General features: G+C 38.5%; 1 protein-coding gene and 1 pseudogene across 6 annotated transcripts in view; both read left to right on the top strand.

Moving 5' to 3' along the window:
• Positions 1–24311, top strand: part of DDHD2 (DDHD domain containing 2) — a 42221-nt gene that overhangs the window by 8362 nt on the left and 9548 nt on the right. For 2 of the 6 annotated variants that reach the window (XM_045460221.1, XM_045460230.1), the window contains exons 1-17: positions 7359–7644; positions 7913–8015; positions 8895–9122; positions 10040–10230; positions 10790–10879; positions 11432–11552; positions 13901–13990; positions 14934–15069; positions 17823–18031; positions 18311–18378; positions 19220–19342; positions 20433–20528; positions 21574–21702; positions 21814–21969; positions 22451–22553; positions 22692–22862; positions 23558–23717. In XM_045460221.1, the coding sequence (XP_045316177.1) occupies positions 8903–9122; positions 10040–10230; positions 10790–10879; positions 11432–11552; positions 13901–13990; positions 14934–15069; positions 17823–18031; positions 18311–18378; positions 19220–19342; positions 20433–20528; positions 21574–21702; positions 21814–21969; positions 22451–22553; positions 22692–22862; positions 23558–23717 (2063 nt within the window). In that variant the 5' untranslated portion in view covers positions 7359–7644; positions 7913–8015; positions 8895–8902. Of the gene's footprint in view, positions 1–7234; positions 7645–7912; positions 8016–8871; positions 9123–10039; positions 10231–10789; positions 10880–11431; positions 11553–13900; positions 13991–14933; positions 15070–17822; positions 18032–18310; positions 18379–19219; positions 19343–20432; positions 20529–21573; positions 21703–21813; positions 22013–22450; positions 22554–22691; positions 22863–23557; positions 23718–24311 lie in introns of those variants that run through there. The other 4 variants (XM_045460233.1, XM_045460242.1, XM_045460257.1 and 1 more) reach the window with 4 other exon arrangements.
• On the top strand, positions 15442–15584 carry LOC123596651 (annotated as a pseudogene).

Here is a 24311-nt window from a genome sequence, read left to right as displayed (position 1 = left end):
CCCTTTTTCATACTACACTCTTTGGAAGGAAGTCACTACATGACTTAAGAAATAAGGAGTTATCCTCCACCCTCTTGAGTGTGTTTATCTATGTAAATTATTTGGAATTTCCCTGCAAGGGAAATTTATTCTCCCATTTATTTGTCTGTGTAACCATTTTTATCAGTATGGACTCATAAATGCTTATTTTATACTTTATGTTACGATCTAATGCTACCTTATTTATTTTGTTCCTCCAATTCTCTTGTTTTGGCTGTTGGGAGCGCTCTCAGTTGTGTCCTTTTGACATACCTCCCGTCATCATTGTATGTGGCTTTTTTGACTCCCTTCCCTTACTTTCTGGTACTAGAAGGTTTTTCCAGGCTTGTCCTGTTCTAGTCCTAGAATCAGTTGTTTCTCTAAGAAGCCCTGGCTCCTGTTACTGAAAAACAGTATTGAAAGCACATTTGGGCTCCATCGTCTTCCCTGATGAGTTTTGAGAATTCTTTGTTTTCTGGATACAAGTCCCTTATTGGATGTGTGGTTAGCAAATATTTTATTTTTGTAGCTTGTCTTTTTTTTTTTTTTTTTTTTAATTTTTTTAATGTTTGTTTATTTTTGAGACAGAGAGAGACAGAGCATGAGTGGGGGAGGGTCATAGAGAGAGGGAGACACAGAATCCAAAGCAGGCTCCAGGCTCTGAGCTCAGGCTCTGAGCCTGAGCTCAGAGCCCGACGCAGGGCTCGAACCCACAGACCGTGAGATCATGACCTGAGCCAAAGTCGGATGCTCAACCGACTGAGCCACCCAGGCGCCCCAGTAGCTTGTCTTTTCATCCTATTAACAGAGTCTTTCCCGGAGCAAAAGTTTTTAATTTTGAAGAAAACCTATTTATCATTTTTTCCTTTTAAGGATTGGACTTTTGGTGTCAAATCTCTTAGAACCACTGGTTTACTTAACCCCAGTTCCTGAAGATTCTCTCCTAGTTTTTTTTCTTAAAGTGTTACATTTTTACATTTGTGTTTGCTACATTTACACTGGCTCTGAGGGGAAGAAAAAATTCTTCCTCTATTCTTAAGGTCTTCCTTAGCTGAACTAAGAATTAAATTTACATGAGACAGATTAATAGGAAAAAAACCCCAAAGTTTTATTACATGTGCACAGAGGCCCAATACTGAAATTGAGACCTCAAGAAGTGACCAAGGCAACCCGTTTTTATACTTTTTAGACAAAGAGACAAATTTGTGAGGAATTGACAGGACACAGAAAATTTAACTTTGGGAGGTTTAATTAGTAAGGAATTGTAAACAGAATTTGGGTTGGGGTAGTAAATAAGTAAAAAATAACAAGGGTTGTTTACACACCCTTCTTGGCTCTAGATTTCCTAGCTCTGGGTGGTAAGGATGTCTCTTTACCTCCTGGTGCAGCGAGTGTACCTTTCACAGGGGAGATTTGTTTCCTGTTTTCAGAGAGACAGAGGATAATCTGAGTGTCCTTCCTGCACAGCTGTTTCTTCAGTAACTTTTATTTTAAATAATCAATATGCCAAAGTGGCCTATCATAGGCCACCTGCCCTGGGCCCCTACAGCCCATTCTGACAGCCGTAGCCAACAGGAAGGAAGCCTTGATGGAAACCTCCCAGGGCTGGTGGAAAGCCAGCTTGCTGCACAGCTTAAACTGACATTCTTAGGTTATCGGCCTCTAAAACAGCTTTCATTGCAGGAAGACAGAGAAATCACAGGGAAAGTATCATTTTCCTCAAAGTGAAAACATTCTAAGATTATTAAATTGAGGGCAGGAACTATTCACTTGGGGCTATGAAGTAATACAATGAATTTTCAAAACAACTCTTTTTTTTTAATGTTTATTTACTTAGAGAGTGTACATGTGTGAGTTGGGAGGGGTAGAGAGAGGGAAAGAGAGAATTCCATGCAGGCTCCATGCTAATACATTGTGTTTTCATGAATGGTTTATGGACTGACTTAACAAAAATTACCAACTTTGGGTTGGAAGAGAACATCACACTGGATATCAGTAAGGTTTCTTCTAGTTCTGACATTCTTATTTAATTTTTTTTAATGTTTATTTGAGAGACAGAGCATGTGCATACACACACTCACATGTGGGGGAGGAGCAGAGGGGGAGAGAGAGAATCCCAAGCAGGCTCTGAGCTTAGCATGGAACCCAACACGGGGCTCCATCTCGGGACCACAAGATCATGACCTGAGCTGATATCAAGAGTCAGACACTTAACCGACTGAGCCATGCAGGTGCCCCTAATATTATCTTATAAACAAAGGTAGTGGCATAGCCAAAATTCTAGCTCAGACCTTCTGTTTCTTGATTTAAGCACTTTGCCTCACAGCGGCTGCCTGTATATTCTTGGTTAAAGTGTAGATTCAATGACCCCTCTGATTAAACTATTTTAGTTAAGAAGCTCTGGGTGTTGGATCTAAAAATCTACATTTTATTTTTTTTATTTAAAAATTTTTTTTATTTTTTAATGTTTAGTTACTTTTGAAGGAGAGAGAGACAGACTGTGAGTGGGGGAGGGGCAGAGAGCGAGGAAGACACAGAATCCGAAGCAGGCTCCAGGCTCAGAGCTGTCAGCACAGAGCCCGACCCTGGGCTCGAACTCACAAGAACTCACAAACTGTGAGATCATTACCTGAGCTGAAGTCGGATGCTCAAATGACTGAGCCACCCAGGCACCCCTAAAAATCTACATTTTAAAGACTCTACTTAGCATATTCTTCCATTCATTGGAATTTGAGAACCACCATCACAGCCTGAAGCCCTGTTCTTGTTATTTTATAGTCAGACCATCCAAGACAAGGGTGGAATTTTCTCCATTCAGGATGCCTAGCTGTCCACCAGGTATTGAGGACTCCTGCCTCCAAAAACTATGTATCCTCTTACCTAATGCCTTGATAGGCACTCAATGCATACATTTTGATGCTGAAATATGGTTTATTTTGGAAAGACATGGGAACTCAAAATTGATGCCTAGCAGTTTTTCCAACTCGGGATATAAAATCCAGTTGTTTCATGACCCTTAGACTCTTGCTTTTGCTCTTTAGGCAGCTTACTGGCAATTAGCATTATCTTTTGTACTAGTGCACGGAGTCAGCAAACTGCCTAGCACTGGAGACCCAATGTAACCCCTCCTTTTGCAAACAAAGTTTTGTTGAGACACAGCCACACTCATCTGTTTACCTCTTGTTTCTGGCTATTTTTGTGTTACAACAAGCGATTTAATTAGTTGTGACAGAAACCTTATGGCCCACAGAGCCTGAAATATTTGTCTGGCTCTTCACAGAAAAAAGTTTGCTGCCTCCTGCACTAGACAATTGAAAGGGAAAGGTAGGGTTTGTTTCAGATTTTGCCTTTTTTTTCTGATAAAAGATCTGATATACAACTGTAAACAATAGCCAGTGAAATTGTATGTGTGTGTGTGTTCTGAGCGATATACCATAAAATATTCTCTTTCTGAGCCTACCTACTGGGCCTTCTTGGGAACCTAAAATTTATCTGCTTAAGGCAGTGTTTCCTAAAGTGTAGATCCCACACTATCTGCCTCTAAGTCAGCTGGAGTGCTTGTTTAAAATGCAAATACATGAATCCCATCAAAGACTGACTGAATGAAAATTTCTGGAAGTATACCAGGACATTTGATTGCTCCCTCCTTTGGAACTGTTCGTGTATATGGTTCCTGTCTCTTAGGACACTCAAGATACATTAATTTATCTGCTTGTCTCTTAAGACTGTAAACTCCTTCAGGGTAGGTACTGTGTTAACCATCATTTTTGTATTCTAAGCTGCAGGGTGGGCACATTTAATTGCTATGGTCCATGCAAGCTGGGGATCCTTTCAAGGATCATAAGATCAGTCCATTAAGCAACCAACTCTTGATCTCAGCTCAGGACTTGATCTCAGGGTCATGTGTTCAAGCCCCGTGTTGGGCTCTGGACTAGGCATGGAGCCTATTTAAAACAACAAAACTATTAATACTAAGACATAATTTGCTTTTTTCGCTGATTTTTTTTTAATTTAATGTTTTATTTATTTTGAGAGACAGCGTATGAGCCAGGGAGGGGCAGAGAGAGAGGGAGACATAGACTCTGAAGCAGGCTCCAAGCTCTGAGCTGTCAGCACAGAGCCCAACGTAGGGCTGGAACTTGTGAACTGCGAGATCATGACCTGAGCCAAAGTCAGACGCGTCACCAACTGAGCTATCCAGGCGCCCCATTGCTATGTTTTTGACATTTGCACTGTTGATGCAAAAGCAATGGTGGGTAAAACTGCTTGCACCTTAGCAGGAATTGTGAAAACTGTTAGGATGTCCTTGGAACCACAGAAGGGACGGCCATCTTGCCAGTGCAACCCAATGAAAAGGCCCTAGTGGGGTGCCAGAACGAATTGGAGGTCAACCAATCACCGAGCGACAGCACGACCTGATGCGGAAAAAGGCCCACCCGGATCTAAACCCGGAACCGCTGCAGCTTAAAAACCCCACCCCTTCACACCTGGGGGCCACTTCCCTGACTCCTCTCTCTCTCTCTCTCTCTCTCTCTCTCTCCCTGAGTCACGGAACCGCGCCTGAGACCTTAGTTCCCAAATAAAGCCTTTGACTGCTAAAATTTTTTAGCCTCTGACTCCTATCTTTACCCTGCCTTACGCCTGACCCTAACAAAAACAAATTGTAGTCATTCATTGTATTGTGCACTGCCATGCATCCATAATAAAAATAGTGCATATTTCACTTAAAAATACTGTTCACGGGGCGCCTGGGTGGCTCAGTCGGTTAAGCGTCCGACTTCAGCTCAGGTCATGATCTCGCGGTCCGTGAGTTCGAGCCCCGCGTCGGGCTCTGGGCTGATGGCTCAGAGCCTGGAGCCTGCTTCGGATTCTGTGTCTCCCTCTCTCTCTGCCCCTCCCCAGTTCATGCTCTGTCTCTCTCTGTCCCAAAAATAAATAAAATGTTAAAAAAAAAAATACTGTTCATGAAGTACAAATTATTAATTTTATTAAATCCTAACCCTTGCGTTCACACCTTTTTCAAATTATCTGTGACAAAATAGTATGCATAAAACAGTTCTGTATACTAAAGTATGCTTGTCTCTTGAGGAAAAAGAAAGATTATTTGAATTGGTAACTGAACTAGCTACTCTTTTTTTCATGGAGCAACATTTTTATTTAAAAGTACAACAGAGAAACTAGGACTAGTCAGATTTAGCTATTTGACAGAGCTTTTCTTGAAAACAAAGTGAGCTGGTCACTTCAAGGAAAACAACTGACAGTACTTCTTGCCTGTGATAAAATCTGGCCTTTCAAGAAAAAAAGCAGAATTTAGAGAACTTGTATTTGCTAAGAGCTTGACAGCTTCCCAATATTTACAGACTCTTCTAATGAGATTGATGGTAATTAAACAAAAAAATATATATATACATATATATTGTATTATGAAATGTGTTAATATTTGGAAGACTGCACAGCACAGGGAACTGATATTTTCCAAATGACCAATGATTGATCTCATAAATCATGTATAGGTAAAAAATCCACTCAAACTGCAAAAGTGACCAGTGGATTTTAATGTATCAGAGTATAAAAAATTCACTGATATGTTTTCAGATTCCATATTGCAACTAACCTTTAAAAAGCCACCACTTGTTGAATTTTAGTGTAGCATTAAAAAGAATAGCCACAATTATCTGAAGAGGCTATTAAAATACTTCCTCCTTCTCCAGCTACAGCATAGTTGAGGGAGGCTGGGTTTTCTTCACATATATCAACCAAAACTAAAGTTGTAACAGTTTGAATGCAGAAACAAATATGAGAATCCAACAGTTTTCTATTAAACTAGACATTAAAGAAATTTACAAAACTGTAAAGCAATGTCATTCTTTTCTCTGATTTTTCTTTCACTTTGGAAACTAGTTATTTTTCCATAAAAAATTTTACAAGAAATGGGCTTTTAATGTTATTTTAAATGAATTAGTAAATATTTAAATTTGTTTTAATTTCTAGTACAGTAAACAGTGATATATATAACTTACATAAACAATACCCTATAGGGTTCTCAATAATTACAGGGCAGAGTTCTTGAGACCAAAACAAAATTGTGAACAGCTCGTATAGAGGATATGGAGATTTAGAGATGATCTAAATTCAAGTTCTAGTTTTGTCACTTAACTGACTGATTTTAGGTAAGTTAGGTGGAGACTCTGAAGATAGATACTGTGTTTATAATTTTGACTCCATCACTTGCTGGTAGTATGACTTTGGGTAAGTCATTTTACCTCTGCAAATAGGGATAACCATAGTCTGTACTTCATCAAGTTGCCAGGAGGACTAAATGGGATTACACCTGTAAGATGCTTACAAGTCTACCTAGAATGTAGTAAGAGATTAGCAAATGCCAGCTATTACTCTATGATATTAGCTAATCATCTGACAAGATCCTAGAGAATGGGACAGTTCTGGCATTCCTCACCCTCTTCCTGCAGAGCAGAAGCTATTTAGGTGTTATAAATTTGAGAAGGTATAAATAAACTTGTGGATATCTGTGTGTGGCTATTGACCTGTAAGAGAATTAAAGTGTAGTAAGTTTTTTCTCGGTTCTGAAGAAATAAAACTAAAAAACATTCCCTGAACCCTTGCCCTATAATCTAGATAGAAAACAGGCAAGTATCTTACAGAATACCCAAAGGAGCCGACGTCTTCCATAAAACTAAATACTCAGGAGAGCAGGGCAGGGCCATTAGCTTCATGACTGTGGGAAATTCGTTTAAACTTTTCACCTCAATTATGTCATCTTGTTTTGACAAAAATATCTCGTTTCCAACCTCTCGTGCAGCTTTTAAATCCGGTGAAGCTCACCTCTGCATTTTTTAGACATCTTTTTTGGCAGCCTTGAAATCCTAATAAAACAGAACGAGGAGGGGGAAAGCCCCAGAGATAACCCTTTTTTCTTTGCAAATGCCAATGGTATCCATTCTCCTGTGCACCCAGGAGTCTGGGTAGACGAAGCCGCTACCAGCGCCCTATCGTTCTATTGCGTCTCCCTCGGGTTCCCGGCCCCATTCCCGGCCCTTTAGTGCGGTCCGACATAGTACCGGGGTCAGCGGGCCTCTTTTCCCATTTAATCTACCAAGTGAGGAGGATGGGCTGATTAATCCCGAAGAAGCTTTGTCTTTCCCTGAAACTCAAAACGCTCCCTTAACCTGTCATCCTCCATCCCTGCCTTTCAAAGACTTCCGACCTCAGCCAGAGACTCCGCGCGCTGGCTCAGAGGGCAAGACACGCCCCACGCACCGCCCGTGCGCTCGGCGCTCCGGCTCCCTGCCCGCAGGAAGGAGCCACATCTCGCGCGATTCCTTCCACTTCTCGCGACACTTCCTGCCAGTCCCCTGCTGCCTTCCTCGCCCCACCCATCGCTTCCACGCCGCGGTCCCGGCCACCTCACCTTTGCTCTTAGTAGCTTGGTTTGCCGCTCACCCGCTGGGAGCGCAGTGGAGACCGGTGTTGGGCACGAGCCTGGCGGGGCCGCAGGCTCCGCCCTGCTCCGGCCCGCCCCGCCCGGGCTCAGGGGAAAGGCCGCCGCGGGGACATGTGCCCCCCTCAGCGAGGACAGGAGAGTGTGAAAGGCAGCGGGGCAGCCAGGTGAGCCCACGACGGCTTGCTGGGGTGGGCGCTGGGCTGAGGGAGGCCCCACTGGGGTGCGGGTTGGAGGCACTGCGGGATGGAGATGCCGGGGGCGGAGTCGGACGCGATGCCTGAGGCAGGGAAAGGGGGTGCTGGGAGTACCAGCCCGGGGGTGGGTGACCTCGGTCCTTAGGGAAGCGGTCAGGGCCCCCTTTGTATCGACTGCGTCCTGTAAGGCACTGGGAAATTACCTTGTTTCTATTGGTGGTTCCGCTCCTCTCTGCAGGGCTGGAAGCGGGAGGAGGCAAGTCCCCGAGCTCTGAGGTCCCAGATCCGGGCTGCAGAAGGCCCAGGGTCGTGGGGAGAAGGGACACGCCAAGGTGGCCGAGGTAAGTTGGCGCTAGGAAAAAAAGATCAAAGTGGCCGATAGCTTCGAGAGCGTTCGCTCTGAGCGAGCCGGGTGTTCGCCATCCCGCTGCGCTCGGTGCCGAGAGACCAATAACGTTGCTCACTCTCCGCAGAGCTTGAGTGCTCTTTGATGTGCGCTGTTCTTTAACGAGTGGTCTGAGTGTTGACGGGTAGGACCACGTAGGCCAGAGTCGCCTCTGAGGGAAGGAGGCTTTCGAGGTCGCTTGTTACTTTTAACCTGAGCCTTGGCAGGTGTGAGTGGGTGCGCTCTTGCGCGCAGTGGCTCAAACGGGGGTTCGTGTTTTCGGAATTTGTGCCCTAGTCCCCGATTAAGCACATTTCCAAGATCAATAAAAGGTAACAGGTTCTTAAGTGAATAGTTTCATTTTCAGTATTTTAAGATTCCGGTAATCATGTCAATGTATAATGATAGGGGTCTGGAGCCCTAAAATCCAGGAGTTACTAAGACAGTTGGAGTTAATTTTTTGTCTTTATCAATAGACTTAGATTGAAATTGGGATCAGATGCTTTGTTGCCGTCAAGTTTTTGACCATGTGTTTTCTTCTGATTCTGGGTTTGTCTTCTAATTTATTGTCTGATTAAAACCATGTAGTTTTCTGAGAGGATTGGGAGATCAGTGTAAAGTGGTTGGTCTGACTATAAGAAACATTGTGTTTAAAGCTCCCTCTCAAATCCAGTTCTTAATTTAGAACTTATTTCTATTTTCAGTTTAGATTTAGATTTTTTTTAGAAGTGGTTCCTTAAAAATGACCAGGTATGTGTGTGAGAGAGAGCAATTTCAGCGTTAATAGAAGGAAAATAACTTTTTCCCAATAGTTTTCTTTCATCTTGTCTTTTAGAGAGCGAAATGTCATCAGTGGGGTCACACCAGGAACAATTGTCCCAGTCAGATCCATCCCCATCACCAAACTCATGTAGTTCCTTTGAGCTACTAGACATGGATGCTGGCAGTTTGTATGAACCAGTTTCTCCTCATTGGTTCTATTGTAAAATAATAGATTCTAAGGAGACATGGATTCCTTTTAACTCTGAGGATTCACAGCAGCTGGAAGACGCCTATGGTTCTGGTAGGATGAAAATGATGATTTGTATTAGATAAAGACATACTATTTCAGTCTGATGTAATAGTTCTTATACTGAGCACTATTAAAAAAAAATAAGTTTTAGATTTTTTTCTGGTTGTCTCGATAGCATTTTAAAATACTTAAGAATTTGGTCTGTATTTGAAAACAGTAGTTACAATTTTTGCATAGTTATCTACTATTTCTTATGTTCTAGCTTATGTTTCAGTTTTTGTTTATGAAGAGTGGGGGATGTCACATTGCAAGAGAATGAATTAACTGTCACTTATTTTTTCTTCTTTTATGAAACAAGAATGACGCTAGTAACCACTTTTACATCATGATGGTCATGGTCATTAATTTACCTTTTGGCCCCTCAAGCAAAAAATTCATAAAAAAGCCTTATATACTTTTTTTTTTTTTTTTTTTTTTTTTTAATGAGACACTGTTCTCTCAGAAAAAGAACAAAACAATGTTGGGTGTTATTTTTTTCATGTATCATTGAAACCAGGAATGGTTTTGATGGTTTATAAAGTAGTAAAAAAATATTATTTCCATTTTGTTTAATGTTAATTTTTTTTTAATGTTTTATTTTTGATAGAGAGAGAGATAGAGTACAAGCGAGGGAGGGGCAGAGAGAGAGAGGGAGACACAGAATCTGCAAAGCAGGCTCCAGGCTCTGAGCTGTCAGTACAGAGCCTGACATGGGGCTCGAACTCGTGAACCATGAGATCATGACCTGAGCCAAAGTCGGATGCTCAACAGACTGAGTCACACAGGTGCCCCCATTTTATTTAATGTTTAGCCAGGTAGAAACAAAATTTGTATGTTTCATAACGTTATTTAGAATATAACTCAGAATTGTATTTTGGGAGGTTTATTTCAATATATCTACTTCTTTTCCCTTTTCCAATCCTTGATAGGAAAAGATTGCAATGGCAGAGTTGTCCCCACTGATGGGGGCAGATATGATGTGCATTTGGGGGAGAGGATGCGGTACGCTGTATACTGGGATGAGCTAGCATCAGAAGTGAGACGATGTACCTGGTTTTACAAGGGAGACAAAGATAATAAGTATGTTCCCTACTCTGAGAGCTTCAGCCAAGTATTAGAGGTATTCCCCTGACCCCATTTCACTTTTTTCCTTCTCTTATTTAATAATCTTTTCCTGTGACTCATTTTAGTGAAATTTCCAGAAAGAGTTTGGTTGTATCCAGATTACATTTATAGCATTTCTTTTTGCAAATTAGTTTCAAGATAAAGTTATGCCTTTATGCCTGTTATGTCTTTAAATTAAATTTTTTTTCCCCTAATGGTGATCATTGTTCATATTTAAACTATGACCACAGGATTGGTCATTTTAGCCTTTTATTTTTCTGGCTCTGGAAACAGTCTGGAATTTGCTTTCTTTAAGTTGGAGTAGACATTAATATTATTGAAAGAAGTATATCAAAATGCTAATGATTTTATCTAGTTTAGATGATAAAATCAGGAGTAATTTTATTCTATACTATTATCTGTTGCAATTTTGAAAGATTTTTCAAATAATTTGATAAATTGGAGTTGGATATTCTTATGTAGTGATTTATCTAGCGGTATTCTTGTAAAAAAAAAAGTTTAATTTTAATAGAAAAGCTATTAGAGAAATCTAATGAAAGGTGTTTTCTTTTAAGGAAACTTACATGCTTGCTGTAACTCTGGATGAATGGAAAAAGAAACTGGAGTCTCCTAACAGAGAAATTATTATATTACACAATCCAAAGGTGAAGCAAATAAAACCTTTCTTTCATGTGGGATTAAAGGTTAATTGCATTAGTAAGGAGAACTTAATTGGTTTCTTTTTCATAGGGATTCTACTTAGGCTAACCTATGGAAATTTTTATATTGCATTCACAATTATGAATCTTAAAACTTGTAGCCACTGCCATCATTTTTTTACCTCATTCAGTTTATACAAAAGAATTTTCTTAGTGAAAATTATGCCACTGTAGATTAAGAATATCACATATGTGAGCATATCTTACATGTGTAGGGTATTATTGAAAGATCTGTTAGTCTGATGTATTTTTTTCTTTTTTGGCTTTATTGAGGTGTAATTGACAAAATTATAAGGTATTTAATGCGTAACACATTGGCCTATAATTTCAGGGTTCTCATTTCAGGCTACTGGAGTTGCATGTCAAAACTGTAGTTGAGATTTGACTATGTATTATGTTTTGAAAGACATGTTCCTGTCCTTCACAAAGAGGGATAAATAGAGATGTCTATAATGTAGAATATATCTGCTATATATGCTTTGATCTTTTCTGTTTAAGCTTATGGTGCATTACCAGCCAGTTGCAGGGTCTGATGAATGGGGTTCAACACCCACTGAACAGGGTCGACCAAGAACAGTGAAGAGAGGGGTTGAGAACATCTCTGTTGACATTCATTGTGGTAATGTTAATCATTTATTTCTTTTCTTCTTTTTCTTTTTTTTTTTTTTAAAGTCTATTTTGTGAGAGAGAGAAGGGGAGAGGCAGAAAGAGGGAGAGAGAGAATTCCAAGCAGGCTCTGTACTGTCAGCGTGGAGCGTGATGTGGGGCTTGAACTCATTAACCTGAGCTGAAACCAAGAGCAGGAAGCTCAACTGACTAACCCACCCAGTTTTTTTCTTCTGATACACTCATTTATTACTTAAATTGTGGCCTGTTCCTATGGATTTGGATTACCTCAAAACTTAAAAATGATTTAATCATATGGTCTTATGAGTTGAGATCCGCATTGCTTCATGTACTAAGAATCTTAATAGATCTAAATATCTGTTTTAAAGTTGCTGAGTATATATTGTGGGATGGGTAAAATTTGGCAGTACTAATCAGGAAGTCACTAGGTACAAATGAACTGATTAGTCCTAATTCTAAAAAGTGTGATTCCACCTGTTTGATTAGAAACTTATTTCTAGGAGCACCTCAGTGGCTCAGTTGGTTAAGTGTCTGACTCTTCATCTTGGTTCAGGTCATGATCTCATGGTTCATGGAATTGTGCCCCACATCAGGCTCCTCACTGACGGCTTGGAGCCTACCTGGGATTCTCTCTCTCCCTCTATCTCTGTCCCTCCCTTGCTCATGCTTTCTCAAAATAAATAAATAAATAACTTAAAAAAAAAATGGAAATTTATTTCTGGTAATTCCTGTCCTTGAAGATTTTTAGCTAAGGAAAAGTATTTGTCAGTAGGACCTTGATGGTTATCCATTGGTGTCCAGCTAGGTCCATTTATGGTTGGTTTTATAATATATTTAACTGGATTATAAAATTTCTTTTATCTTGCAGAGAAGATGGCTTATCTTAGACTTACTATACTTACAACATTTTAGACTTACTATAATTTAAAAAAAAATTTTTTTTTTAACGTTTATTTTTGAGACAGAGGGAGACAGAGCATGAACGGGGGAGGGTCAGAGAGAGGGAGACACAGAATCTGAAACAGACTCCAGGCTCTGAGCGGTCAGCACAGAGCCCGATGCGGGGCTTGAACTCACGGACCGCGAGATCATGACCTGAACCGAAGTCGGCCGCTTAACAGATTGAGCCACCCAGGCGCCCCTAGACTTACTATAATTTAAAAAGATGAGTTTAGGGGCGCCTGGGTGGCTCGGTCGGTTAAGCGTCTGACTTCGGCTCAGGTCATGATCTCACGGTCCGTGAGTTCGAGCCCCGCGTCGGGCTCTGTGCTGACCGCTCAGAGCCTGCAGCCTGTTTCAGATTCTGTGTCTCCCTCTCTCTCTGCCCCTCCCCTGTTAATGCTCTGTCTCTCTCTGTCTCAAAAATAAATAAACGAGCGGTGCCTGGGTGGCGCAGTTGGTTAAGCGTCCAACTTCAGCCAGGTCACGATCTCGCGGTCCGTGAGTTCAAACCCCGCGTCGGGCTCTGGGCTGATGGCTCGGAGCCTGGAGCCTGTTTCCGATTCTGTGTCTCCCTCTCTCTCTCCCCCTCCCCCGTTCATGCTCTGTCTCTCTCTGTCCCAAAAATAAATAAACGTTGAAAAAAAAAAAAAAAATTAAAAAAAAAAAAAATTAAAAAAAAAAAAAGATGAGTTTAGCGGCACCTGGCTGGCACAGTTGGAGGAGCATGCGACTCTTGATGTTGGGGTCATGAGTTTGAGCCCCACATTGGGTGTAGAGATTACTTAAATAAAAACTTAAAAAAAATAAAAAGATGAGTTTAAACATTTAGGGTTTATATACACATCACACATTGGAACAATTGATAAAAATGGAATATTAGATAAAAGTGTTCTACCAATGTTATGTTGCCTGAATTTGATTACTGTGGTTACTTAAGAAAATATGTTTAGGAAATACACATTAAAGTATTTAAAGGGCTAAAGAGGTATGATGTATGCAATCTGATTATCTACGCAACTGCCTCCAAATGATTCAGAAAAAAAATGTGTGTAACGCATACACATAGAGAATAATAAAGCAAAAGTGATAAACGTTGAAGTGTTGAATTTGTAAAAAGTACAGGGAAGTGTCTATACTATTCTTTCATGTTTTCTGTAAGATTGTAGTTATTTCAAAATAAAAAGTTTAAAAAAGACTGAAAAGTTTTTTCACAGACTTATGTCAAGATAAATTAGAAACACAGTAAAATCCCTGTATTTTTACTAAGTAAGATATAGGACTGTTTTATGTCCTTTAAAGTGATCTGCTTATCTTTATAACCTATTCATTGTGAATGTTTGATTTTAGAATATAAGACCAGGTATTTAAAATAATTTGTCTTTTTAATTTCATTTGTAGGAGAACCTTTACAAATAGATCACTTGGTTTTTGTAGTCCATGGGATTGGACCAGCTTGTGATCTCCGCTTTCGAAGCATTGTACAGTGTGGTAGGTTTGCAGAGTGTATAAGATTAAATCATTTTAGGGGAATATTAGTCTGTACTCCCATGAGCTGAGATAAAGTGTCTTTTTAATCTTTTGTCTTACCTGCATAATAAGATTTGGATAGCTATAGACAGGTGGCAAGGTGGTAAATCTTCTTAACTTAGACCTAAAGTACTAGTAAATTCCCTAGGCTAATAGTTATATTCTTAACTAATAATTCTTGAATGAACAGGCCTTTAATTCTTATAAAATTATTTTATGATGTGATGGTCCTCTATTCCAAATTTAAAGGGAACCAAAAAATGATACAGTTTAAATGGATAACAGAACCTTTAATCATTGTGTAATTTGTAGTGTGATAAAGCTCTTGATGTTCTACTTGGAATATTTAGGTCGTTAGTATAACTTGATTTTGAAAGGTAGTGTCTCTAAAACTTAACAGTATATACTCAGAGTCTAATTGTCCCAATTTGGGAATCTTATCCTACTGGCTAATGCTTCTAAGCATAAACGTTCTGGAAAGTTAAGATTGATGTAGTATGAATTTCAAATAGTATATATATTTTTTTAATTTAAAATATTGGATTGTGGTTGTTTATAAGAACCACAAAGTTAGGATAGGAATATAACTGCAAGGCCAATTGAACTAGTCATTTTTTTCTCTTTTATTAAAAAAAGTAAAACAGTCCCCATGACATAATAGAAATTTTGAAGTTAGCTTTTCTTTAGATAAAATGTTTTATATGGTAAAATAAAGTTCTGTGTTAAGGGAATAGCTCTTCCTATATGCACTGATAATATTCACTAAATACCACTTGCTCTTTGTGACTCAGGTAAATATGTGTTCTAAGCAAATGAAGATAGAATATAATTACATGATCTGTTGTATCCTAATTCTATAAATTGATTGCTTCCCTGGTGATGCATAAGTTCATTTCTTTTTTAGTTAACGATTTTCGCAGTGTTTCCTTAAACCTACTACAGACACATTTTAAGAAAGCCCAAGAAAATCAGCAGATTGGGAGGGTAGAATTTCTTCCAGTCAACTGGCATAGTCCTTTGCATTCTACTGGTGTGGATGTGTGAGTAATACCTTTCATATTTGAGTTGTTAACTATGATTGTAATATGTTTTCTGATCATTGATACGCTTGGTATGTTTCTGCTTATAGCTGATTGTATAAAAATTTTTTCAGCAAGTTTTGTGTGCTTCTGTGCCTTTTCTTAGAGAAACATTTTAAAATGTTGACCAATCCCTTAGTTTAACTATCCTGGTTAGGAGTGAAGAGCTGTGTGTATCTTCTAGTATGTTTTATTAGCTCATTACTGTTTACTATTACAGATATATTATTTCTTTAGCATTAAAAACAAACATTGCTTTCTTCCCATGGTAAGCATTTCCTTCTTTGGATGTCAAAGCTAACCTACCTCAAGATTTATAAAGTATTTTATTGTATCACTTCTCAGCCTTTTGGCTGAGATCGAGTGTAGTATCTGTTCTTATCAGTTTAATACAAAGTATTTTATTGTTCCTTTTGTGATCTTATTTAGATAACATTTGTCCACATTTGGGGGAAGAAAAAAAAAAGGAAATCCCCAAACATTAAATTATTAGCATTTATTACTTGAAGTATAGTTGTACAACTTTATTTTTTTATTTTTTATTTATTTTTTTGGTATAGCTTTTTTTTTTTTTTAATTTTTTTTTTTTTTTCAACGTTTATTTACCTTTGGGACAGAGAGAGACAGAGCATGAATGGGGGAGGGGCAGAGAGAGAGGGAGACACAGAATCGGAAACAGGCTCCAGGCTCCGAGCCATCAGCCCAGAGCCCGACGTAGGGCTCGAACTCAGGGACCATGAGATCGTGACCTGGCTGAAGTCGGACGCCCAACCGACTGCGCCACCCAGGCGCCCCTGGTATAGCTTTTTAAAATTAAAGTTCATATTTATTTATTTTGAGAGAGAGAGCGAGCATGTGTATAGGAGGGGCAGAGAGAGAGGGAGAGAGAGAGAATCCCAAGCAGGCTCTGCACCATCAGAACCATGAGAGCATGACCTGATGAGTCCGGTGTCCAACCTACTCAGCCACCCAGGCTCAGTACCCTAATTAGTACAACTTTTAAGTGATGGCTGTTTTTCCTGATTTTGTTTTAGAGAAAGAGCACAAGTCGGGGAGAGGGGAGCCCTCAGAGGGAAGCTCCATGAGCCCAGCATGGAACCCAAAGTGGGGCTCAATCCCATGACCCTGGGATCATGACCTGAGCTGAAATCAAGAGTCAGATGCTCAACTGACTGAGCCATCCAGGCGCTTCTTAAGTGATGGCTTTTTTTTTTTTTTTAATGTTTTATTTATTTTTTTAAGCAAGAGCAAGCAAGAGAGGGGTAGAGAGAGGATCCAAAGCGGGCTCTGCGCTGACAGCAGTGAGCCCAGTGAGGAGCTTGAACTCATGAACTGAACTGCAAGATCATGACCTGAGCTAAGCCAAAGTTGGACTTTAGCCAACTGAGCCTCCCAGGCACCCATTAAGTGATGGCTTTCTTAGGTCACAAGCCCAGTAGTTTTGTTTATAGATTTTATGGTAATGTCAGAAGGTTGCCTTATGTTAAGGATATTCTAGAGAGCTATAGGCTCTCCAAAAAGAAGTGTGTTCATAATATAGTTCTAGGATAGAACTGGCAAATGCTTCTCTGGAAGATGAAGGAAGTAGTTTTACTTCCGTGTTGATCTTGGAAATGACTTTCCTAATTCTGCATCTCTCAGTTCTTAATTCTGTGTGATTTGAGCATATTGCATGTGCCCGATGTTGTATTATGTTGCTTTTACTAGGTATGGAGTTCATACTCCTATCTGAACTGATACTAAGAGGTTACTAAGGGCATATTGCCCTCTCTAAACTACAGAAACTGTTGAGTCTTTGAGGAATCTTTATGGGTCTCTTGAGAAAGCTTTAATGCAGTTGATTTAGATAATAATGTCTGCATGGTTTTCCTTTGCAGGATGAGAGTTCTGTTTGCCTTCTTTCAGCTTTTGGAAATGATGCATTGAGAAAGGGAGCTGATCCATTTATCATTTGACTTGTGATCCAAAAACCTTAATGCTGAGAATTCTAGGAAAAGCCTCTGTATTATCTGTCTTTTAAAAAAACTTTTTTTATGGTAGAGAATTTTGTACAAAAAAGTAGCTTATATAATGAGTCTTCATGTACAAATTATGATTACCCAGCTCCAACAAGTCTCAACACATGGCCGATTCTGCTGTATCCATTATCTTCCTATCCCTGTCTACTGCCCATCCCTCCACCATATTATTTTTTTCCCATCATATTATTTTTGAACCAAATCTTAAGATATTACATCATTTCATTTGTAAATGTTTGTATGTCTGAAAGGACTTTTAAAAATATATTAACCATAACACCATTATCACACCTAAAAAATTCTTAATATCAACAAATATACATATATGTATACGTACACAAGCTCACACACACAGATTTTAAGCGGATCTAAATAAGGTCCATAAGTTGCAATTCACTGATATGTCTTTTAAGTCTCTTTTGATCTCTTGGTTACCTTTCCATCTCTTATTTCTTTGTAATTTATGTATTGAAGAAACTAGGTTTGTCTTGTATAGAGTCTCACTCACTTTTGCTGATGAAATTCTTTTGGCTTAATTAAACCTATCTCTGAGTCCTCTGTATTTACTATAAATTGATTGTCTGTTGTATTTTTAAATATCTAAGTCTAAACTTGAAGGCTAAGCTGGATAATAGCTTAGAGGGGCTTTTGGAATGTATTAGGTTTTCTGCTTAAAATATTTTTCTTTTTTTTCAGAGATCTGCAGCGAATAACTCTGCCCAGCATTAACCGCCTAAGGCACTTCACCAATGACACAATTCTGGATGTCTTCTTCTACAATAGCCCCACCTACTGTCAGACTATTGTGGACACAGTTGCTTCTGAAATGAACCGAATATATACACTTTTTCTGCAGAGGAACCCTGATTTCAAAGGCGGTGTATCCATTGCTGGTCATAGTTTAGGTAACAAATGAGTTTTCTGTGACCAGAAAGGACTATTATATATTAAGGATACCTGTTCTTTAAGTACAGTGTCTTTTATCAGTATCAGATTCAGAGGTCTAGAACTGGTCTTTGATGTACAATTTGGAAGGGGTTGGAAGGGTGGTGGTGGCTTGGAAGGAAAGACTTCCTGCTGCATAGATTTTGCTACATGGGTAATTGGCTTAATAATTTTTGTATAAAAGACAGCTATGTAGTGCCAATGCTTAGAAATTGTCCCTTCTTCTATTTTACTTATAGGTTCGCTTATATTGTTTGATATCCTAACAAATCAGAAAGATTCTTTGGGGGATATTGACAGTGAAAAGGTAATTTAGATGTACAGATAGATTCTCATATACTCTCTCTTAGTATGGATCTTTAGATTTTAGACTTTTAGTTTTTTGCTTAGTTTAGTTTCATACCATAACGTTGATTTTACATTTATTTTAATTTTAATAGACTTGTAATTATCTCTGTCACTTTTGGATGATAGAAGCAAGATAGTAATATGCTCCCACAAATATTTACCATATTCTAAAATAACTATAGGTATCTTATTTTCCATTATAAATATTCACTTCTGTTCTATTATTAGAATTATAGAATCATTGAGCTGACGTGGAGTTTGCATATAATGTGGGAATGAAGAGTAAATTGGATGCAAACTGATATAATTTATAGAAATTCTGTCTGAAAGCAGTGGGAGGACTTGATGTTTAAACATCTTTTGTAAAACAAAGTCCTATGAACATTTATCTATAGTGTTAAATTAGTACTTAGCATATGCTATCTTGTGTATTTTCTCTTTTTATGTAAGTATTCTATTTATATTGTTGGACTGTGAGTTCTTCCAGGACAGGGGCTTTGTCTTAGATTGTTTTATGTCTTAAACACTTGTTCCTTAATAAGAGCTCAATAAATGTTGTATTAATGAAGTTGAAAATACTTTGATAATGATTCATGCATTCATTTATTTAAAAACATTGTTTCAACTGAGGTTGCAAATTTAGAGATTAGCCACTTCTTAAATTTTATATAAATTACAATTTATTTAAAATTAAGTATATCTTTATGTGGAACTCTTATACATTTTTATTGGCAAATAGTAATAATAAAGGAAAATCTAAATAAATTCAGAGAATGTGAGCTTTACTATTTAATTTTTAGGATGCACCAAATATTGTCATGGATCAAGGAGACACACTGACACTAGAGGAAGATTTGGAGAAACTTCAACTCTCTGAATTCTTTAGTATCTTTGAGAAGGAGAAAGTAGATAAGGAAGCACTGGTAAAAATAATCTTTTAAAACTTTATACTGTACCATTTTTAGTATGTTTATTGCTTATCTTCATCTTACCACTTACTAAGAGCCTGCCCTTTGGAATCATTTTAGTCATAAATACTTTGTTATCATTAGTGATGTCCTTTAGCTTGTTTATGTGTTGTTTTATCATATAAAGTGATCTTGCTTTGTGGAAGTGCAAGGTTCAGAGGAGCCATGTCGACAAACATAGTGGCAGAGCAAGGACTAAAAAGCAACACAGCTCGGATAATGTGAACATGAGTTAGAATAAATGACCGCTAACTATTCTCTTAGTTTCTGTTATACCTTCAAGAGCTCTGCTGCTGATATTTGCTTTTTATTTGTTTTGTTTTTTGCCACTTTTTTGGTGCTTTTTCGGGTTTGCAATACATTCTTTCATTTAGTAGATATTTAGTGAATGCTTAATATGATCAGGCTTACTATACCAACTACTAGAGATAGAGCGGTCAGTAAGACAGATACAGTCTCTCATATCACTATGTTTATAGTGTAGCAGGGAAGATACATATTAAATACTGTATTACAATTATGGTAAGTTCTGAGTAGGAAAAGCACACAGTGGTATTTAAGAACTAACCTAGTCTGGGAGGGTGAAGGAAGCCTTAACCTCCTCAGGTAAGCAGCACTGAAGCTGAGATACTGATTGTTCATCTGTTTCATGTTCCACATTTGCTGTATGTTCTTACTGCTTGTGTCCATGAGTAGGGATATAGTATTTCTCAGGAATGTGACATCTGAGTCTGCATGGAAATCAAAGAGTGTTTTGTGTCATGCATTATCTACTCACTTCTGTAGGTTTTTTTTTTTTTTTTTTTTTTTTTGTAATAATGTCATCTATATTACTATAGCATTGATACCTTTTATTTTTCTCTAGGCTTTTATGAATAAAATACTCTCTTCTTAAAATTCTTAATGATGTTATACCACTAGGGACCCCTAGTAATATAAAGCAAAGAACAAGAATGATTAGGTCTTACTCCTCTCAGAGAATAGGACATGTAATTTATTTTATTTTGCCTAGAAATAAGAAGGATATTTGATTTTCTATATCTAGGCTTTATGTACCGACAAAGATCTTCAGGAAATGGGAATTCCCCTAGGACCAAGAAAGAAGATATTAAACTACATTAGGACCAGAAAAAAATCAACGGTATGTTTAATATAGCTTGTAGGATTAAACAGTTTTTGACATCCTTGTATCCTTATGCTTTGTGAGGTGTTTAGGCAGCTAAGAAATTTTGTTAACTGATCTTCGGCTTTCTTTTTAGATATTAAACACATTTTTTATATTGACATCCTTAAAAAATATTATTAGCTTCAGAAATCTTATCTTCCCTGGAGTCTTCTCACCATTCCGTTTTTTTCCTTTCATAACCTTTTTATTGAAATACAATTCACATCACCTACCATAAAATTCACCCTTTCAAAGTATATAATTTAGCCATTTTTAGTGTATTCACAGAGTTGTGTAACCATTACCACTATCTAATTTGAGAACATTTCCATCACCCTAGAAAGAAACCCTTTTACCCATTAGCAGTCACTCCCCATTCCTTCCTCCTGTGAATCACTGGCCTTTCTGTTGTTATGGATTTTGTTATTCTGGATATTTCATATAAATGGAATCATACAGTATGAGGCTTTTTGTGGCTGGCTTCTTTCACTTTAGCATAATGAACTTGAGGTTTATCCACGTTGTAATCGTACTTCTTCTACGTTCAGTTTTTTTGGCCACTGAATTCCTTTCCATATCTTAGTAGTTGTCTTTCAACTTTGTGGCAGGCTGTTCAGTTCTTTCTTAAGGCCCAGTTCTTGGCCCACCATCTGCATAAATTTCTATACTCATAGATACGACATTTTGCTTCCATTAAAAGGGCATTGCACTTGATTGAACTCCTTAGCAACCCTCAGCATTCTTTTTCATCATGTTCTGCTGTTGTTTTCTCTCCTAATGGTTGCCTGAAGTTTCAACTGCTGACCAAATGGCTGTGTACAGCTTTTACCATTTTAGAGCATGTATGGATGTTAGTTCATTATTTAAGACAATTTTTGTTTTCATCAGCTTTATCTTGTTTTTTGAGGACTCTTCCTAAAATTCAGAACACTCGTAAGCATCCTTTCAAACCAATAAAAAAACTGTATAAGCCTTTGGATATTTTTACTGCATAGCTTCACGGCATTGTATTATTCTTTAGGGTATTAATAGACCAATCCTGCAGCCAGCTTCAGGGGTGAATATATCTAACATCCCCAAAGAATTGGAGTTTTGCAATAAAACAGACTCTACTGGAAATGGTGACTATCTGGATGTTGGCATTGGGCAGGTAACAATTTTAATTAATTCTCTTTGGTCATTTTATTGCCTGCCATTGGTATGGTAGGAACAATTGTCACTTCCGTTAACAATGAGAGATATTTTTATATCCTCTTTCCAGGTGTCTGTAAAATACCCCCGGCTCATCTATAAACCAGAGATATTTTTTGCCTTTGGCTCGCCCATTGGAATGTTCCTTACCGTCCGAGGACTAAAAAGAATTGATCCCAACTATAAATTTCCAACATGCAAAGGTTTCTTCAATATTTATCACCCTGTAAGCATTGGACATGTTTTCACCTGAATATTAGGGCTCATTGGTAAAGAGCACATAATTTTCTGTTTCCTTTTTTTTTTTTTTTTTAATGGTTATTTCTTGATTTTGGGGGGGGGAGGGGAGGGGCAGAGCTAGGGAGAGTGAGAATCCCAAGTAGGTTCCATGCTGTCAGTGTGAGCCCAATTCAGGGCTCAATCCCATGAACCACAAGATCTGAGCCGAAAATAAGAGTCTGATGCTTAACCCACTGAGCCACTCAGGTGCCCCAAGAGCATATAATTTTCTGTTGTGTTGATTTGCTTTTTTTCTATATTATTTTCTGGTAATGAGACAACTTATAATCGTTTGAATCTGAAAGTGATGAGGCAAAATAACTTTTTTTTTTAATGAGCTTATAGTTATTCTTGCCTGATAGTTCCTAAGACTTTCTGAGTTTCTTCAGCAGAGGTATATATGTAGCTGTTATTTTTTTTCTATGTAGTTTGATCCTGTGGCCTATAGGATTGAACCGATGGTGGTCCCAGGAGTGGAATTTGAGCCAATGCTGATCCCACACCATAAAGGCAGGAAGCGGATGCACTTAGGTAAGTCTGAGTTCAGAACTTGTAATTCTAGACGGTCTGGTCAGTGCAAACTGACTGGATCTCATTCACTTTATTTAACTGTGTTGGACCCTAAACTCTTTGTAAACCATGTAATGTTGTTATTCATGTATGTTTCAGAACTGAGAGAGGGCTTGACCAGGATGAGTATGGACCTTAAGAACAACTTGTTAGGTTCACTGCGGATGGCCTGGAAGTCTTTCACCAGAGCTCCATACCCTGCCTTACAAGCTTCAGAAACTGCAGAAGAAACTGAAGCAGAATCGGAATCGAGTTCAGAGAAGCTAAGTGGTCAGTGACACTGTACACTTTGATTTCCTACATCACATCAGATAAGAGTAACTCCATGATGTGTAATTCTTCTTCTCCCAGGAGTTCTTACTTACCCGTTTTTCCCTTTTTATTGTATAGGACCAATATTATGAGTCCTAATGGGCTTTCAGCTCTGCTAGTCTTTTCCTATTATCGAATAGCCACGAATTATGGAAAAACATTATTTGTGAGGAAAAATGTCAAGAGAAGCTAAGCACCTGGTCAAGAGGCGTTAAAAGACATTCCTCACTTGGGAATTCTGGATTTTAGATCCCTCTGTGAAGCTTTTTCAGGGGAATGTCTGTGTATTCATTAGTCCGTTTTATTTTCCTGGCTGGGCACTAGCTCATATATCTCCTCTGAATTTCACAGTTAACTTTGCATTCTTTTTGCTTTAATTTTCAACTGCCTAAAGATTTCTATAGGTACATTTATTTATAAACCAGATGCAAATGAATTCGCTATCAGAGGTACAGGAAAGAAAAAATGGGATTGGACAAAATCATTGTGACTTGAGGAGAAGCTTTAAGGGGATTGAAAGGAAGAAGGTGCAGAGAGCTTTCTGAACAGAGAGTAGCTCATCCCACTGTAAACTTAGCCATCTGAGGGGAAGTTAGGGTAATCTTGGGGGACTGGAAGCTTTTAGATGGTTATTGTGGTTCCTCCATGTCCAGATGTTAACACAGAAGAGGCCTCTGTGGCCGTTAAAGAAGTCCCACCCATCAATGTGGGAATGCTGAATGGAGGCCAACGCATTGACTATGTGCTACAAGAGAAGCCCATTGAAAGTTTTAATGAATATTTATTTGCTTTGCAAAGCCATCTATGCTACTGGTAAGTGTTGTTTGCTTTTGTTTCTGGGGTGTGAGTTTTTACTTATTTATTTTTTTGGTCTGATTATTTTACAGATATTTGATAGATACAGAAAAGAGAGGATAGGCTAGTGTACATTTGGGATTAGAGTGATTTCTCATTTAGGTAATTACAAAATAACAATCATGTCATTTAAAGAAATCTGATTTAAACACATTTTGTTTTGCTGTTTGATAGAGCATGGGCAGATGATGCCAGCAGCCATGAGTTCAGTTAGTTTAGTTTTTAAAACCACTTTTTTTTTTTTTTAATGTTTATTTTTGAGGCAGACACAGAGTGTGAATGGGGGAGGGTCAGAGAGAGGGAGACACAGAATCTGAAGCAGGCTCCAGGCTCTGAGCTGTCAGCACAGAGCCTGATGTGGGGCTTGAACTCACGGAGTGTGAGATCTGACCTGAGCCGAAGTCGGATGCTTAACCGACGAGCCACCCAGGCTCCCCTAAAACCACTTTTAAAGTGGTGTCCTTTGGCTATTTGTAGGACAGGATGGGTATGTATGAATGCACTGGACAAATATGTTACTGTTGCTAAAAGTATTTTAAACCCATTTAAAAG

The sequence above is a fragment of the Leopardus geoffroyi genome, chromosome B1, assembly GCF_018350155.1.
Source record: "Leopardus geoffroyi isolate Oge1 chromosome B1, O.geoffroyi_Oge1_pat1.0, whole genome shotgun sequence".
In the NCBI taxonomy this organism is placed as follows: Eukaryota; Metazoa; Chordata; class Mammalia; order Carnivora; family Felidae; genus Leopardus; species Leopardus geoffroyi.
This window is presented reverse-complemented; position numbering and strand designations above follow the sequence as displayed.